General features: G+C 34.7%; 1 protein-coding gene across 1 annotated transcript; it reads right to left on the reverse strand.

The window, feature by feature from the left end:
* Positions 1 to 2,388: 2,388 nt before the first annotated feature.
* Positions 2,389 to 6,540, reverse strand: LOC144573478 (transcription factor GTE6-like). The gene is made up of 8 exons (XM_078323260.1): positions 6,354 to 6,540; positions 5,691 to 5,924; positions 4,727 to 4,804; positions 4,413 to 4,640; positions 4,201 to 4,299; positions 3,646 to 3,704; positions 3,115 to 3,265; positions 2,389 to 2,624 (listed from the first exon to the last, which is right to left on the reverse strand). Exons 1-8 carry the CDS (start codon positions 6,474 to 6,476, stop codon positions 2,442 to 2,444), a joined length of 1,155 nt encoding a protein of 384 aa, XP_078179386.1. The 5' UTR covers positions 6,477 to 6,540; the 3' UTR covers positions 2,389 to 2,441.
* Positions 6,541 to 18,839: the final 12,299 nt, after the last annotated feature.

The raw sequence follows: 18,839 nt of genomic DNA on the forward strand, positions 1-18,839 counted from the left end.
GGAATCTGATTCTCTATAAAATGAGCAATTGTAACTCGATAAATGACAATAATATAGGGTAAGTGATAGGGAAAATAGTGACTTATTTGACCCTTATCATTGCATATTGGTATGTGGAGGACTTTGACATATAGTAAACAGAACTATGTATGCAAGAATACGATAGAAAGCAATTCAAAGTATAACAAAATCTCAAATCAACATAACCAAAATATAAATTATACTAAAACATAATAAAGAATTCGACACACCTTAGCCCTAGAGATGAGAAGATTAGCTTCTCAAAGCCATGGCAAAATAAAAGAATAAAATAAGAAAGACATAAACCACATCCCTTGAAAATTGAAGAACTCTTACCTCTTTAGATGACGCCTTCTTCTCCTGTCTTAGATCTTGATAGGCGCCCTTCTCTTCTCCAGAATTTACTTTCTAATCTAATCTAATTTGTGGACTTAACACAATTAAACACGCACACTAAATCCTATTACAAGAGGGATATTTATAGTATTCCTAAATGGGTGTAGAAGTAGTGGTGATAGTGGAGATCATGGGGGGCATGGCGCCTATCCATGATGTGTAGATTTCACCCAAAAAAATATAGCTCGCTAAACTTGGAGGTGAACTAAAGCGTTCTTCTAGAATTATTCTGCTCAAAATTTGCGTCAGCGACTGAGATTTAATACAATCAAAATAGTCCACGGATTGAATCTGTGTACTCGTGCGGGCTCTTTGCTTAGCCACATGCAGTATAGGCTTAGGCTGCACGGCTCCTAGGAACTTATTTTCTGCGTTTTTCACCATTTTGCATGTTGTGCACTTCGTGTGTGGTGTTGCATGCTCTATGTGATGTCCTATTTTTACGCCACCTTTAGAAATAGTCTAAATATGACATTTTTGCTCCGCTTTTTGCCTAAATACGCAACTTTCTCCAAAACCTACCAAAATAACCTAGAAACATGTTTGTGGTAAATAATTCGAAAAATAGCTACTTTCTATACATTTTTTCACCATTTTCCGTACTTAAAAGTAGTGATTTTTGCTATATAATTTAGCGTTATCACAGCTCTCTAACTAAATGTTAGAAATACCATGAAGATCTTGTTGAGTAAATAAATAGTTTGATTGGACCTGCCTGAATAAGTTCCCATTAACTAAATGTCTAAATGTTAGAAATACCGTGAAGATATGGTTGAGCAAATAAATAGTTTGATTGGACCTGCCTAATTAAGTTCCCATTAACTAAATGTCTAAATGTTAGAAATACCGTGAAGATCTGGTTGAGTAAATAAATAGTTTGATTGGACCTGCCTGATTAAGTTCCCATTAACTAAATGTCTAAATGTTAGAAATACCGTGAAGATCTGGTTGAGTAAATAAATAGTTTGATTGGACCTGATCAACTTATCCCCATGACCTCCAAATTCACATCCTCTCAGGTTACCGGACTGAGTACAATTGAATTGGACGGCTCAAAATTGCTCCTTTAAGTTGGCACAAATCTCAAAGTACAAATAATATTGTCCCTACACCATTCCGAGAATGAACCGACTGAGAGTAAATCTGGGCCGTCCGTTTTAATTGAGTTGAATCAGGTACCTGGGAGGATACGGATCCATGACCTCCTGGAATGTCTCCCAAAAGTGCGATAGATGCTAATGCTATTGTCTAACCCAATTTTAATGCTTATATTGATATGTCATATTGTCGATTTGGTGCAACCTGTTTTATGGTACACTTTGGGCCATTTGCCTAGATTGTTTTTCCTTATTTTTATTTATGTTATATTCCTCGTTGTAATCAATATTTTCTTTTCACTTGTGTAAAGTTTTGGTGCCTTGAAAAACATATTTTCCGGTTATTCAATTTTAGCGCGTCATTAAATATAAAAAACATTGCAAGCAACAGAAAGGCTGTAGAAGCTGATTATCACTAATGTAATCGTGTACTTCTTTACACATCATAGGAGACCATTATACTAATTTAGTTAGAATTTGATGTCATCATTTTTTTTCCCAATTTGGCATTAAATTATAATATATTTTAAGGACATAGGTTTTCAACAAGTGGCAGCTTTTAAAATCAAATGCCCAGTTTTGCCTACTTGGTTCACATCTTTTGATCCCAACTCGATCACTTTCCGAAAATATAAATAACAGGTAAGTCCCTCTTAAAACTATTGGTGTATATTCCAGTTGAAAAATACACATGCTACTTAGAAATGAGCACAATAATTCTACTGCATGCTCATGTTTTATCTAAAGCATTAGAATTAACAATAATTCTACTGCAGGCAACTAAGAACTACAATAATAAACATATAGATAAAGCCTGCTTTATACAAGTATGGGAGGGGAGGGGAGGGGAGGGGAGGGGAGGGGAGGGGAGGGGAGGGGAGGGGAGGGGAGGGGAGGGGACGGAAGGGATGAGGAGAGGAGATAAAATCAGGGGGATTGCTTCTTGCCTCGTCTTTTAGCAGACTTGGCAAGAGCATCACAAATTTCTTTCTTTCTCTTGGAAGAATCATCTCCTCTGGTTGCACTATTGTTGTTGTTGCTGTTGTTCCTAGCCTGCCGTTCATGTGCTTCTCTCACAAAGAATTTAAGCCTCCATAAAGTTAACTCACTCTGCAACAACCATGTAAAAAGACAAAATTTAAATTATCTGTTCAAAATTTCGAGAGATTGTTCTCAGATGTTTCTTGGTTCAGGTTGGCTGAGTCAAGACAAATGTACCCAAACATGACAGCTAGAACCATGATAAATAAAGGAAAAAGCTACACAAGTCTGATAGGCTAATTTGATTCCTCCCCGAATCCTGTCATATGGCCCTGTCAGAATATATATTAAAATCAAACATATGATAACTCCAGAATCAAGACGATACTTTAAGAGTCAGATGCTAGAACTAAATCCTGGAGCAATACGGAAACTAAGAAATAAATTAAAATGATTGAAACAGAATTCTACAATGGATCATGGTCGCTATTTTGGAATCATATTTTGTGGGGCTATATTGGCTCAGATTTGACCAGGGATAGGGAAGGGGTAGTTTGTAACTTTTCAGGGGTGGCAGGGGATGGAGGGGAAGGGGAAGACAGGGAGGGAGAGAGAGAACCTGAGCATCCATATCAAGATCAACCTCCTCAGCTGTATATTGAAAATTAGGGTTATCTTGAGCGATTATCTCTAGCGCCTTGTTTAAATCTTCAGGAGATAATTTGCTGAGCCATGTGCCAAGTTTTCTTTTCTCTTCTGAAGTCATTTTCCTGTATTTTTCTCATATAAGTTACTTTCTTGCTACTAATGAAATAACAAGCTACGATATAATGGTTAGCTCTCAAATTGAAGCTCTAATCAGTCAAAAACTGCCAACAGACCACAAAATCAAATAAGAACGCACAAATATTAATAAAAAATAAACAAAAACTTTGGCCCTGGGACCTGGGTCATAACATCCATCATCTCTGCAGTTGCCAGCGTGGGAAGAATAGGCATTCTGGAGTAAAACTTTCAGATCCTTTTATATAAATATTGCAGAGTCAATATCTTGGTGTTGAACCACCACCATAATTCTATTTAGCTAAACTAAACTCCATGAAATTAAACAAAAGGAGGAAAACAAATCAAAACAGAATGAATGGAACACCTGCAACTTTCAATAGCCAATCGGCGAAGCTCTTGCAATTGCGAACTCAACTCAGAGAGCTGAAAATTCAGAAAAAAAAAAAAAAAAACAAAACAAATATATAAATTAAACAAGAATACAGGCTTTTATAGCAGTACTTTGTTACATTGAAGAAAGGCACCTTCATTTAAAACCTGCAATATGTCAAAATGTCATGGGAACTAAAAAGGAGAATTACAAACTATGCAATAGATACCATGAGAAAGGGCTTTAGAGGGTTTAGATTTTAGATATAAATAAAGGGCCCCAGAAAACATCATGCAAAACTGCTCTAGTCTGCTCTCTTCCCCACTTGCCCAAAATTTTTACCCAATTACCCTTCCATAGTGTTGGTTATTTATCTTCACAAGAACGGAATTCAAAAGAGGGACAGTGGCAGATATTTTTGAAGAAACATATGATATTTACCTGGTTTAATAGAGACATATGACTTGTTTCTCTCTCCAGGGTTAGACATGATATATCTAAAATTAGACCTTGAAAAGGAAGACAACTAACACAAACACAAATCATTACCTCATTATCCGTCTCTCTTGCTAGTGTAGAAATAGATGCCTCTTGAGCCATCACCACATTTGCTGATGCCTGAGCTTCCTCCTCCTTTTGCCGTGTTTCCTGTTCACAATATTAACCCAATTTATCCATCATGTGCATAGACTGCTCATCTTTTAACTCAATTCTTATTTTTCTATTTATTTTCTTATTGTATTTATACATATAATTCATACCTCCTCAATAACCTTTGGAAGTAATTGGAGCCACTTCTCCTCAAACTTTTCGAGCAAAGTTCTCGCCATCACATGCACATCATTGGTATCATCATTGTATAGCATTGCATTCTTAAATACTAACCTCACATCAGCATATATCTCTCTCACATTCTTGTACCTGTTCATTTCATCTTTCCCTTCCATCCTGTTCTGAATAGTGCCTATGTCCATTGGCTTCTTTATTATCTGATAAATAAACATGGAGGAAGTTAGGGATGGCACTAAAATCCTTGGCTAAAGCAAATTTTGCAAAATGGTTAGGATCAATTTACTTCGTGATAGTCGTGAAGGCCAAGACCTTCAACATCCACTGGCTTCATAAATGGCCATGCCCATTTATGAGTGGTTATCTGCAGACAGAGCAAAACATATAAAGCCGTTTCATCGACAAAGTGTACAAATTACAAAATAATAACCTTCTTTGTATGTAAACTGGAGTAAAAAAGCACCATAACCAGCAAATGATGCCCGATGTCTCTGTGTGATTGTGTGAGCTTCTCACTTATTTTCAATCAATAGTACACCCATTTTACAGTGCTTCAATTTTCCATGAGATTTAGCATAAACACCATATTAATAGTACATACTTTATTTAGAAATATGCACCAAGCTGTTAGCTATATATGGAATACAAATCAACAAAGAATTATTTCCACTTTATTAAGAGGATCTCCATTACTCCTTAAAGTGCTGTTTTCACTATTCAAAATTAATGATTCTCCAAATTTAGGACAACAATAAATGTCTCTCTCTGCTTAAGTTCAAATATTGAAAAATATGCACTGATATTTTAATTTTGTTAACCAGTAATAGCTTCACCATAATTGGTTTACAAGGTCATTGAGTAACTTTTGTGCATAGTTTTTGACAATACAATAGATCCTAAAATTGTTTGTAACTGTTATCTTTGTAGTCATAATCCAACAAAATAGCAATTATTTCTTGATTACCAGAAGACAGGTTTCACATATATTCATCTTGCCATTGGAGGTTAGTTCAGGTAACAATGAGAGAATCAAAGCAGCTAACCCTTGATAATCCAATTCCTTGTAACTCTTTTATCTTTTTATTATTTAATAAACTTCAAGGTACGTGAAGCTACTTTCCTCGGAAAGAGAAAACTCTTGACAAACCAAAGCCCTCAGTCCAAATTATTGAACAGTCATGACATACTAAAGTTTTAAAATGTGCACAAACATAATGAAATATTTCTTAAAATGTAATGATAGAAAAGACCTGGCGAAGTATAGTGCCAAATTGGCGCATTAAGTCTTGCATTCTTTTAGAACAAGCAGCATCCTTGATGGGGCCTTCAGCCGGTTGCTTATTATTGCTGGTACTTCCACTGTTATTCACACCATTAGTACTGTTGCTGGCCTTGTCCTTGTTTGGAACCACTATTGCCTTTGTATAAATCCCGCATTGTTTCTTCTCGTAGAAATTCACCACCTCAATCACCTGCTTCTCCAACTTCACATAAAAACCATAAAAGGTGCTTGTGTCAGTGCATTTTACAAAAATAAATATAAAAAGATCAAAGGAACTAGCTCAAAATGTGGAATTAAAATGGAACTCTCATACAATTCAAATAATCTGAATATGTGCAATTCTTCTCCCCAATTGAGGAACCAAAATGAAAATGGAACTCTCATACCCTCAACCTAACTCAAACAACCGTTAATTAATCCCCCAGTGTGTAACAAAGCCTCTATTACCCAATTCTACTAGCAGTAGTTTCTCCTAAAGAAAAAAATAAAACAAAAAAAGGAATAGAAAGTAGAAGTGCTAATCTGGGCTAAAAGCACACTAGAATGGGAGCTAAGAAATCTATAACTGCGGGAAGTTCCACAAATTTCTCTTCTAAATTTAGAGGATGAAAGTCAAAGGTTTGGCGATTACCTCGTCGGCTTTGATGACGAGGTCGTCAACCTGAGCATTTATCCGCTCCGCCTCCGCATCCGTCTCCTCCACGTCAGGTTGATGTAGCATCGTCTCCGCCGCGGCTGTCGACGACTCCGCCATAGAAAAACCCTGCAGCTGACCGCTCGCTTTTGTCTATACGTTTTTTTTAATTTCTGCGAATTTCTCAAATTTGGATCCAAACGAGTTCTGTATAGATGATATTCTGAGCGTTGGATCCTGATCTGACGCTCACAGACCAAAGTTGATGATGTTAGGAGTTCACTCTACCGGATCCCACTCGAGATAAAAAGTCAACTAAAGAAGATTAGAAGAGTGAGATTTTCGAGCAGAACCAAGGTGTTTTTAAACTCATCAATTTTTCATCATAAACTTAATTTCAAATTATAGTATTAATTTCAAACTGTTAAATCTAATCTACTTCACTTATTTATATGTCAACTTTAAAAAAAAAATCAAATTAATTTAGTGTGAAGTAAATCAGTCAAAAAAAGATAAAGAAATTAACGTATTAAAATTAACTAATAAATCTAAATTTCTTTCGTCAAGTAACTCTATAGTAAATTAATTCAACAATATTTAAAATTTGATATGTGTATACATCATTTGTGAAGTAAATCAGTATTTCGTGAAAATCGATTTCAACAATTTGAATTCATTCATTTTAATTTCAATAAATTAGATAAAAGATATAGAGATATATTTTAATATCACACAACGCATATACATACATTTCAATTCCAATTAAAATATTTACTTTTCAACATTATTATTTGAGTTTAGCTAGAGTGCCATCGATAGTGTAGCAACATGTCATGTTATTTTTTCAAAACCTATCATATAGGTTTCGAACGACAAGTTCAAAAAGTTAAAACCGATCTACTTTACAAGTGTTACGTTTTAAGCGGTAAAAAAGATTATTTTTCATCATTTTTTTACCAATTGATTTTATATTAAATGAATTAAAAATTTATAAATATTGCGTGTAAATGTTTTACTTGAGAAGTAAATTGGTTTTAACGGTTTGAATTTGTTGTTTGATACATATTTAATATATTTTCAAAATAATAGCACGAGACGTTTTATATTATCGATAGTAGTCAAACTCTTATTATTTTGCAGATATACTAACATAACTCTATCTATGTATTTAAATACATAGTTTATCCCAGGTCTGAAAAGGGGAGTAGTGAAAATTTGAAAATTATAATATTAAGGTAAATTTCATGGGAGGTTACTAAACTTTGTTCTTTGTCACGAATTTGTCACTCAACTTTTATTTGTTTCTCACTAGCCATTAAACTTTGTATATGTTCCAGTTAGGTCACTCTGTTACATTTTTCATCTAAAAAATTAACGAAATCTAACATAAACTCTAACTCATCTCACGTGGACTCCAACTCATCTTATATGATAACTCGAGTACATTTTTTTGGAACTTGAAATATTTCTCATTCCAACTCCTCTCTCTCTCTCTCTCTTTGCTTTTCCTCCAGCGCCATTACCCTGAAAGAATGAGTATATAAAGTGACGAAGTGTATAAAGAAAGAGTGTATAGAATAGAGGCAGCATAAAAAAAAAAAAAAAAAAGTGACGGAGTAAGGAAAGATAGAAAGAATGAGTGTAATGGCGCTGAAGAAAAAACAAATAGAAAGAGGGTTTGGAATGGAAAATATTCATGTTCCAAAAAAATATATGCAAGCTATCATATAAGATGAGTAAAGGATATCAACTACGACTTCAAAACGGCCGGAGAGAAGCTACTTTTCGACCTAACTAATTGGACGAACTAAGACTCGATGCCTACAAAAACTCTAGGTTGTATAAGGAGAAAGCTAAAAGGTGTTATCTCTGCGCTTGATTACTTGATTTGCTTATGGTAGTATGCAAGGGCATATGAATTGTGTAGCATGCTTGATTTGCATGTTATATTGGTACTTTGATTTCTAGAATTATGCCATGCTTGAATTGATGATTTGTGATAGAATTTGAATTGCAAAATAATATTCCATGTATGTGCATATTGATAAAATCAAATTGATTGGATGTTGGATTGCATGTTGGGATTGATTGATCAATTTGAATTGTTAGGTGATGTATAATTGTGAGATCAATCAACATGCATACATAGACCAAGATTATCGAATCTCTTGAATTGTCATTAACTTTGAAATTACTATTATTGCATCAAACTCACATACAATCAAATTTCACAATCAAATTTCTCTTGTATTGTCATTAGCTTTGAAAGTGCTAGAATTGTCATTACCTTTTAATTGTAAAACTCTTGGTGTTGTTCGGTTGGACATGATTAAGCTTCCTTTACGCTCCTTAAGCTTTTAATCTCCGTTAATCCTTCCGAACGGTAACTTCTTTAGCAGGATTAAGACACCCTCCTTACCACAGAATCTTAATCCAAGGTGTCCCTTTCTTAAGATCATGGCCTCCTTTAGACCTCCTTAAGGAGCCAAAAAATAACTTTTCGAACAATTATACCCAAAAAAAGCTCTGACCTCCTTAAGCCCTTTATATTACTTTTTAATATTTTATTGGCTTCCTTAAGCTCTTTTTCTTTTCTTTCAATTTTTTATTCTCTTCTTCTCCAAGAGATGGAACGCTTCCTAAGATGCAAGAAAAAAAGAAGATAGCTCGCGTCGGCACAGATTGAGAGCTTTCTGACAAATAAGTTATGATATTGAGTCCACGCCGACATTCTCATTAGTGTGCTCTCTCCATTGACATTCATCTTGATAAGTATCACTTTCTTTTGTTAGCATCTCTTCATCGACAGTGACATTCTTTTGTTTTGAATTATTTTCGTTTCCTACCATTTCCGCACCATTGCCAAAATCAGAGCCATGACCACTACTGGCTGTGCAGTGGTGTCAAAGATGATACCCAATTCAACCATCTTTAGTTACATTTTTAAAATACTGAATTGATTGATGATGGTACATGAATAATGAATTAACTAGTATCGTGCCCGTGCGTTGCGACGGGGACATATTATAAAATTGAATAAAATATAAAAATATTTTGTTATTGATATTCATACAGAATTAAGAAAAAAAACAAAAGATAAGACAAACAATAAATAATAGTGATGACCATGAATTATGTATATTTTTGCCTAGAGTTTCATATCAATAACTTAACCAATTTCCATGCATTTAGGTTAATTTAGTTTAATTTAGTTTAGAATTATCCCAAAAATCAAGTTACTGCCGAAGTCTATTTAAATTACAGGAAATAGAGCAAATTATAGATCTTCTCGCAAGTTTTCCGAAAAGTGGTAGAACACTCAAAACAGAGTTACGGATAATGAGTTATGCCCATTTGAAGTTTGACTCACAGCATAAACAGAGGCAGGACGCGGGTCGCGTCTATTGTGATGCGGGTCGCGTCAGTAGTGATGCGGGTTGCGCAGAAAACCGACAGAGCAAATATGGAAATTCCAGCTTTCGACATCTTTTCGTATTTTGACCATATTTTGGTCATACAAACTCCGTTTTAGGCAAATAAAAGCTTGCTGGAAAGAGGACAACGAGATCTACAATTCTAGAAAGGTTATAAATAAGAATTTGTAATGTGCAAATCACAGAAATCATTTTAGAAAGGCATCAGCTGAATTTATTGTCATATCTCATGAGATCTCGATTGATTCACCTTCCATCCTTAGTTGCTTACTTCCCAAGTCACAAAATAGCTATAAATAAGGGGGAGACAACAGGAAGAAGGGCATCTCTCCTCTTTGGAAGCGATTCTTGGAGGCAGAAAGATGAGGCTCGGTAGGAAGCTTGATCTCTCCGGGTTTTATCATGATTTCTTTTTCCCTTGTTTATTTTATTTGCTTTATGACTATGTCTGAGTAGTCTATTTAGTTTCTAAGATTATGATGTAGTCGGATATTCTGTTTTGTATGCAAGTTGCTTGAATCTGTGTTTATGATATTTGTGTTTATTTATCTGAGTATTATTTTAATTGCTTAATTTGAATTGTTTGAATGATTCTTGGTTTACTGTTAGATGAATCTAGACATCTTTCTTGTATTTTGGCCATGACATTCCTTTCAACCAGACTAAGTATTTGAGGTAGGGTTAAGAGCCGAGAGGCTAGATCCAGTAGTAACCGAGAGGTGAATCTTTCATATATCGAGAGATAATGAATCCCTTTATTAAACAAGATAAATAACTTAGGTAGAATTCCAACAAACGAGAGTTGAGGTAGGAAACCTAATAAGGTGATATTGCAAATCCGTTACCAAGTTAATAGACCAACACGAGAGTTGAGGTTTACGAACATTAGGTACGGTTGTCGAAACCTTACACAGAGAAATGACACAGAAACAGGTAGCTTGCTGCATTCACTCGAGGCTGACGCGGGTCGCGTTAAGAGCTGAGAGGCAAAATTGAAGATGAAATCAAAAATCTTGGAAACGCCTTTTTAAACTTGATTAAAACCAAATTTTTATTTTATTTTTCACAACTGAAATTAGGAAACTTTAAACAAACCAAACCAATCTTTTCTCACTTCTAGTTTTTAAGTAATTTAGGTAAAGTCCGGTTGATATTTGAACCGTCCCTTGGATCAATACCCGATTTACTATACGATAGAATTGTGCACTTATAGTCTTCATCGGAAGTATATTCGAGGTTTAAAAAATACAGCTTGTTGTACTAAAACTTTGTAGTACACTTTCGTGCGAACAAATAGTAAAAGAAACAACAATAAATGAAAAAAAAAAGATCAAATATAACATCAAAAAAAATTTGAAGTATCATTGTCATTGATCCTATTTGATGTAGTTCAACATTTCTGAAAATGAACAAATAAAATATGAAAAATAGATTATAATTGTTCAAATTGAAAACATATACAAAATTAGAAATGTTAAATTAATATGGTTTATATTTTATTCCTTGCTCAAGACTTGGATAAACATATCCTTCGAAGCCGTAAACATATACACGTAAACATATTCCTTGCTCAAATTGAAAACATATACAAAATGAACAATTTTAACTAACTAACCAACTAACTCTTCTTGAATAAACATATACACGTAAACATCTGACTTGGATGCTTGTCACTATCCTTCGAAGCCGAAGATCGATACTTTGATGCTTCCTAATCCATTTCTTTGCCTGTCATAAGAATTGAATTTATCAAGCACTGTTCAGATGAAAAAATAGATCCAATGACAATATAGATCAGATAAAATATATAGAGATCTGATATCCTGCTTCATATTCTCAGTACAAACTTCACAGTATATTGGCTCCAATAAGGTATGAATATACAACGCACTCTATATTCACTTGACTTAAGCTAATAAAACATATAACTAAGAGTGTCCCGATATACAGAGAAAATTTCAGATAAATTTACCATCTAGCAAAGTAGTAGTAATCATAAAATTGAGGATTCATGAAAATACCTAAAAACATATTACCCTTCCAATTACCCATAAAATAGAAAGGAATTATACAAAACATTAATCTAAGATCTGGGATTTCACCTATAGCTCGTTTTTGGCGACACTATACCTGCTTTGATATATCCGGGCTACCATAGCTTGACACAGACAGAAACCACATCTACAGCACGCTGCCTTCAGCGTCTTTTGAAACCATCGCTTGACACAGTCAGAAACCACATCGATAGCGGCTGAGGCGAGAGAGCAAGAGAGAGATGGCAGAGAGCTATTAGAGATGGGAGAGAAGGAGAGATGGTTGGGCGCGGGTCTGAGGCAAGAGAGCGAGAGAGAGATGGCTGAGAATTTTAGGGTTGGGAGAGAGATATGGTTAGGCAGTGCGGGTCTGAGGCGATAAGGGCTTTTTTTTATTTTTTTGGAAGAATGGATCGGGGAGGGAGGAGCGAAAAGATAATTTGTTGGGGAGAGGCGCAGCACTCCAGCGAAAAAATTTACAAATCTTAAATTTAATCTGCACAATTTTTGGAGTAAAGCTAGCGTGTGACATGCTCACCAAAAAAGTTTGGTGAGCATAACTCCAAAAGTATATCGGATCGACGTCAAATACCAAATCCAAACCGTTGAAATCCATGTACTTCATGAGTGATGCATATACATGCAAAATTTTGAAAGTTTCAAGTTTATTTGCTACACGGTCAAGTGGTCAAAGAAATAATAAAAATTGAATATAGAAAATAACTTATAATAAAATGTTCATTTCTTTGACCACTTGACCGTGTAGCAAATAAACTCGAAACTTTCAAAATTTTGCATATATATGCATCACTCATGAAGTACATGGATTTCAACGGTTTGGATTTGACATTTGACGTCGATCCGATATACTTTTGGAGTTATGCTCACCAAACTTTCTTGGTGAGCATGTCACACGCTAGCTTTACTCCAATTTTTGATTCAAATCTAACGGTGCAGAGCGAAAATGCATGTGGTAATACGTTTGGCTATAAATGTGGCGGGTCCAATTTGAACTAAATGTAGACTTCTACATATATAAAGGATATATTTAATCAAAGGAAGGCAGATTATTTGACTGGAGGGTTCATATTCTATCCGAATTTAGATCAATCAATTCCAGCCGTTGCAGTTTCAGGACAGGCAATTTAATTTAAAATGCATAATATAGAGGAGAGATTTCAAGAAATAGAACATACACAAATTCTTTAATGGAGAAATCTCCATGCAATTTCACCTCTAGATGCCTACTCAGACTCGCTCTGATATGGATATATTACGTATAATATACATTTTCTATTATTAGGTGTATTTATTATCTTGTTTAGTGGGTGTATTTATTATTTTCTATTATTACTTTTATTTATATTTTAATTATAATTGTAATAATAATTATAGTCAAATTTAAAGTTTACTTTAATAAAATTTATTTAATTATATTTAATTAAAACCATATAACAGTTTGATTCATCAATTATATTATATGACAAGAACAATCTAAGGGGTAATTTGGTCTTTCATTCATCATATATATATTTTATTCAAAGTATTTAATCCTTTACATTTGCCGAATACGAACTCCTTAGCGCTCCTTAAGCTCTTAATCTTTCACTCCTTAATCCACATTGCCAAATGGGACCTTAAGTTCGAGAATTTATTTGTGTAAAATTTACATGCATGTACAACTTATCTTACACATTATTTTTGTCATAATTTTATTATAAAATTACATGCATGCCCAATTGCCATTTCTTATATCTATTGAACCGTTAACTTACATATTGGGTCTTATTCTTATTGGATCCTACATTGGTTAGATGTAGAGATCAAATTACAACTCTTAGTTGTTTTAGAGTAATATGTACTTAAATTGCAAAATTTTACTATATTGAGGTGGAGTGCATAAATTGAGGGGGGCACTCCGTAATTTTTGTTTTTCACTCTTTCGTCGATTCTCAAAAAGAGGAAAAATAGCAAGAGATGCAAAAAAAATATTGTGGGCAAACTAAATTGGGAACAAATCTGTTTATCCACGTACTTGCTTTGTATGTTTTTCAAATCGTCAAAAGGAGGAGATTGTTGTTCTATGCAATCTTCTAATTACTTTGTTTGACTAATTTGCAAAACATACAATGATTGTATATAACGATTTCATTGTATGAGTGAGTTTGCATGTTCAAGAACATTATAATTGCAAGATTAAAGTTTGAAGAACTAATGGAATCAACAAGACTTTATGAAGATTAAGATTATAAATTGTAATATCAAATTGAAAAGTAAAATTTATTTGAGATTGTTGATTTCATGAACTATCCGTTCAGTACAGAAGCAAACCGTTAAGTACGGAATGTATTGAATGGTACTGAACGGATAATGAAGCGTTACAATACGAAAGATTTATTATGTTTGATAGCCGTTCAAATGGAAAAGCCCTGTATTGTTAAGGGACTTCTAATTGTTGTTTCGTTTTGAACAGATACCATCCGTACTGTACGCTAATCAAATTTACACAGAATTGGGATAAATACACTATCCGTTCGATACATATACAAATGTACTGAACGGTTAGTATAAAGTGCAAAAAGGCAAAAACCTTAAACTGTAACCAGATTTCAACTATCTATTTGAATAGAAGATAACCGTATTTAACGGATCAGTTCAAATACCTAGATCTGGAGCTCTCTCTATAAATAGAGTAAAGACTCTAACTCCAGTTTTAAGAAAACCGCCTCTAAATTTCAAAAAGCACTAATTATGTGTTTTTGAGAGCTAAAACTTCAATAGTTCTTTGATCCACTTGACTAATCTAATGCTAAATTAAGTTAGAGTGTTGGTTCGTTGTTCAATAATGTGGAGATCTACTTAGTGCTCCCTTTCTACAGCCGACTGACTTCCCGCTTGTAGGGCATTAAGGGCTCACCGGCTTGAGCATTTTCGCTCACATATAAATATAGTTATATGAAGATCCTCTACGTAGGACTCTCCAACTTGAGCTAGGCTTAACTTTGTACACGAGTTAGGCTGTGACTTTCCACCTTTGTTTGGGCTCAAGTGTCACGAGTTGTACCCTTTCTTCACTGGATAATAGGAAATGCGTGCCGACGTCGTTTTAGCATGTTGCATTTTGCATAACTTTATCAAGCGTCAAAATGAGATTGAAACCAAAAGTGATATTTATTTGGATGTGGAACAAGAGGCTGTAGATGAGGGAGAAGATGATGAAGATGTTGAGCAATCTGGAGTAATCACGGGACTCAATGAAACACAACTTGAAGATTTGCTTTGAACAAATATTAGAAATATTTTGTTGAAGAATATGCAAAACCGCAACAGAAATCATCAAATGTGCATAAACTAATTTATTAGAAGTTGGTTTGTACCATTTTGGCAATATTCAAATTCAGTTTGCATCTTTTATATTTTGACAATATTCAAACCTAGTTTGTATCTTTTACATTTTGAAATTAAACTTATGTCATACTTGTGATAGGCCTAAATTATATACATATTCGATCTGATTTTTATCATGAAATAACACCAAATATCTTGTATTTTGAATATAAAGTGAATAGAATACACCTAGGATCAAGTTACTGCGTTTGCTTGACTTTAATTTGCAGGAAATGAAGAAAAACGAAGAAAACAGAAGAATAATGCCCAGTACAGACACACGGTTTGTGATATGGCCACAATAAGTACTTAGATGGATTTCTGGACGCGCGCCAATTTTAAAAAGGTATAATAAGCTATACATCAAAATCCGTGCGGATGCACCGATATCGATGCGGACGTACGGATCTCGATGCAGCCGCACTCTGGTCGCACAGAAAAAGTCCGAGCCTAGTGCGGATCTCGATGCGGCCGCAGTGCGGGTGGTAAAGACGCAGTGCGGATCCCAGTGCGGATGGTACTGTAGCAGTGCGGACGCACTGTAGCAGTCAGCATAACGGGAGCCTGATCTTAAAATAGCCATAACTTTTGACTCGTAACTCCGATTAAGGCTTGCGACCACTTTTTGGAAAGCTAGGAAGAAGATCTACAACATGAGAAACTAAAAAAGGAAATTTGGAGTCGGTCGGATGCATTAAACTCGCAGACAGCCAGAAATATACGTTTTTGGACAGCGTTTCTATTTTTGGCGCATGATGGACACGTTTTTACAGCAAAACATGGACAAGGCATCCTGAGAAACAATCCAAATATAGCACCCACTAACTCCACTTCCTAGCCTCTTAATTGAGCATGATCATTGGCTATAAAAGAGGGTGTTCATTCTCCATTCATGATCTCTTCCCATCCATCATCCATCCATCATCTCTTCCCATCTCACACATCATCTCTTCCTCTTTCATTCTCTCTCTATACACAATACTTAGCGATAAATTCTGGAGAAAAGGAAAGCTTTCAAGCAAGGAGAAGAAGGGTTTCCTGAGCAAGAAGTCGGCAAGATAGAGGTTTTTGATTTGTCAAAGGGTGTAATTACTTCCTTTATTTCATTTCTTCTTACTTTGCCAATTTTTGTAATTGATCTCTCCATGAGGGAGTAGTTCTCTCTCTAGGGGTTTAGGTCAATGCATGAACTTGTTTAATTGTATCTTATTCGGTTATTTGTCTTTGTTATGATTGTTTTATGGGATTTGATGTTAATTTCTGTGATTTATCATTTGTGTTAATTACATAATTAGTACTTGAAATCGCTGTAGTCCCGCTTTGGTATCTCTTTGTCAAAGGATCCAAAGAAGTTAGGACGAGAGGAGAGTACCATTTATGAATGCAAATACCCTAGGTTTAGATTAGGATTGTAACCAATTTGTAATCTAAGCCGGAACTATAGAAATTAAGGTTAGGAATTTGGTGAAGAACCTAACCGTGAAGGCAAACCCTAATTAGGACATCTCAAATCGAATCGGGTATTGGTATGAAGGACTTAATCGTGAAGTATCAATATTTGAGGAGAGGAGAGACTAACAAGAGCTTATAGTCTAAGTAGCTAGGGTGAATGACCTAACCGTGAAGTCCGAATTACTTAGACACGTTATTAATTCACGAAAGTGACCCTTAATGACATATTAGGTTAGAAACCTCATCAAATCATACATGAACTTAAACAAATACCGAATAGATATAGTTAGCAAGGGAATGTAGACCAAAGACCCCTAGATCTTCTCATCTAGAAAGCAATCTAATCTTTCTTTCATTCATTTACTCTTATTGTTTTAAAAACTCTCTATTCGGGTATTGAACCCAAATTTAGGAATTGTTAGAACAAACCCCCCCCCCCCCAATTTACTTTTGTTGCACTTTACTTTCCTTTTATTTTCTGAAATTTATTACTAAAGTTTAAAACTAAGTTTTTATCGTACTCCTTGTGGTTCGACACCCCAAATACTACTTTGATAGAATTGTGCACTTGCAATTCAACTCAAACACGTATTAAAGGTTTAAAAAGTACATCGTTGTACTGAAGCTTTTTACCATACCATTTGGACACATCAACTTGTTGAATTAATCTTACATTTTGGAATTACTGAATTATGTACCATTTAGTTCCGGAAGTATTTCTCAATCTTTAAACTAGGCAGCTTTGAATTAAATCGAAAATTATCATCAAATTTTCAGCTCCATACTTTAAATTTCTCAATTTTTTTTCCTTAAGAATTTGTGGTTATTATACAATATTCGAACTCAATTTCTTCGGTTTCTAAACTCAGGTTTCTATACAAGAGGTTATATCACTGGTTGTATGTCAAAAAAAGAAATTGAGGGTAATTTTAGTCTTTTTGTTTATTCTTAAAGTAAAATACATTTTTTATTCAAACATTCTACATTCTTAATCTATTGAGCTGAACATCAACTTCTTAGTGAGAATTAAATTAGTAAGCCTCAGCTCTTAATCCATGTTGCCGAACACCATCGTGTAGATTAAATATGAACGAACTTTGATCCAATCAAACAACTCTGATTCAACATTTGATCAAATTTACAAGGAGTGCGTATCCTTTGAGATATCTCAGTGCTTTAAGATTCGTGCAGAACGTATTTGAACGGTTGAGATTTTTTCAAAAAGTCAGCACGCGGTGAGATAACTCAGAGTAGGACTGGCAAAAAAGCTCGTGGCTTGTGGCCCTCTTGGTATTCGCCCGTGACTCGATCGGTAACAGCTCGTTCGTTAGTGGATCGAGTTAAAATTAGCTCGCTCGCTACATACTCGAGCCAGAATTAATGAGTTTGAGTTTGGCCTGGCTCGGTCGTTAACGAGCTATTTAATATACATAGTTTAATAGTTTAATTGGATCCGTTCACTTCAGATTGGGAATATTATGGTCTATGGATGTTATAGCCAGTGTTATGGCAATTGCACTTTGGACTGTGTTTAAGTCGATTGGTAATTTTATATGAAATATGTGTGAATTAATTATAAACAATTAAGTTAATTTGTATGAATTTGTTTGATTTGGTATGCATGAATTTATTCTGTGAATATATTTTTATGAATTTAGCTGTAAACTTAATTTATAGTAGTTGATTTACTTAATTACAATTGAATTAAGAGCATTCCTCAGTAATTAGTCATATAAATATTATTTTGTTTTAGCCATAATTGATAAGATGTGTTATGAAAATTTAAGATATAACAGGAAAAAAAATATATAAATTTATAAATCTGCCAAGTTAATAACGAGCTAGCTCGGCTCGCTCAGACAAGCCACGAGTCGGTCTTGAGCAATAGTTTTAGCTCGGGACCTAAAATCTAAACTCGCTCGCTCAACTTGATACACTAACAAGCCGAGTACGAGTGTGACCTAGCTCACTCTTTAACAGCTCGTTGCCACCCCTAAATCAGAGGATGCGAATTCATTTACAACTGGCTCTCACTTCAATTGTTAGACAATTATCAGGCTTGATATCTGTTGACGGTTATATTTAAAACCATACCGATCCGGATTGATCCGGATCCGGTAGAATTCGGTTCGTATCCGAGTCGGAACGGAACAGGTAACAGTAACACCTCCTCTACT

The sequence above is a fragment of the Carex rostrata genome, chromosome 21 (genome assembly GCF_964058835.1).
Source record: "Carex rostrata chromosome 21, lpCarRost1.2, whole genome shotgun sequence".
Lineage (NCBI taxonomy): Eukaryota > Viridiplantae > Streptophyta > Magnoliopsida > Poales > Cyperaceae > Carex > Carex rostrata.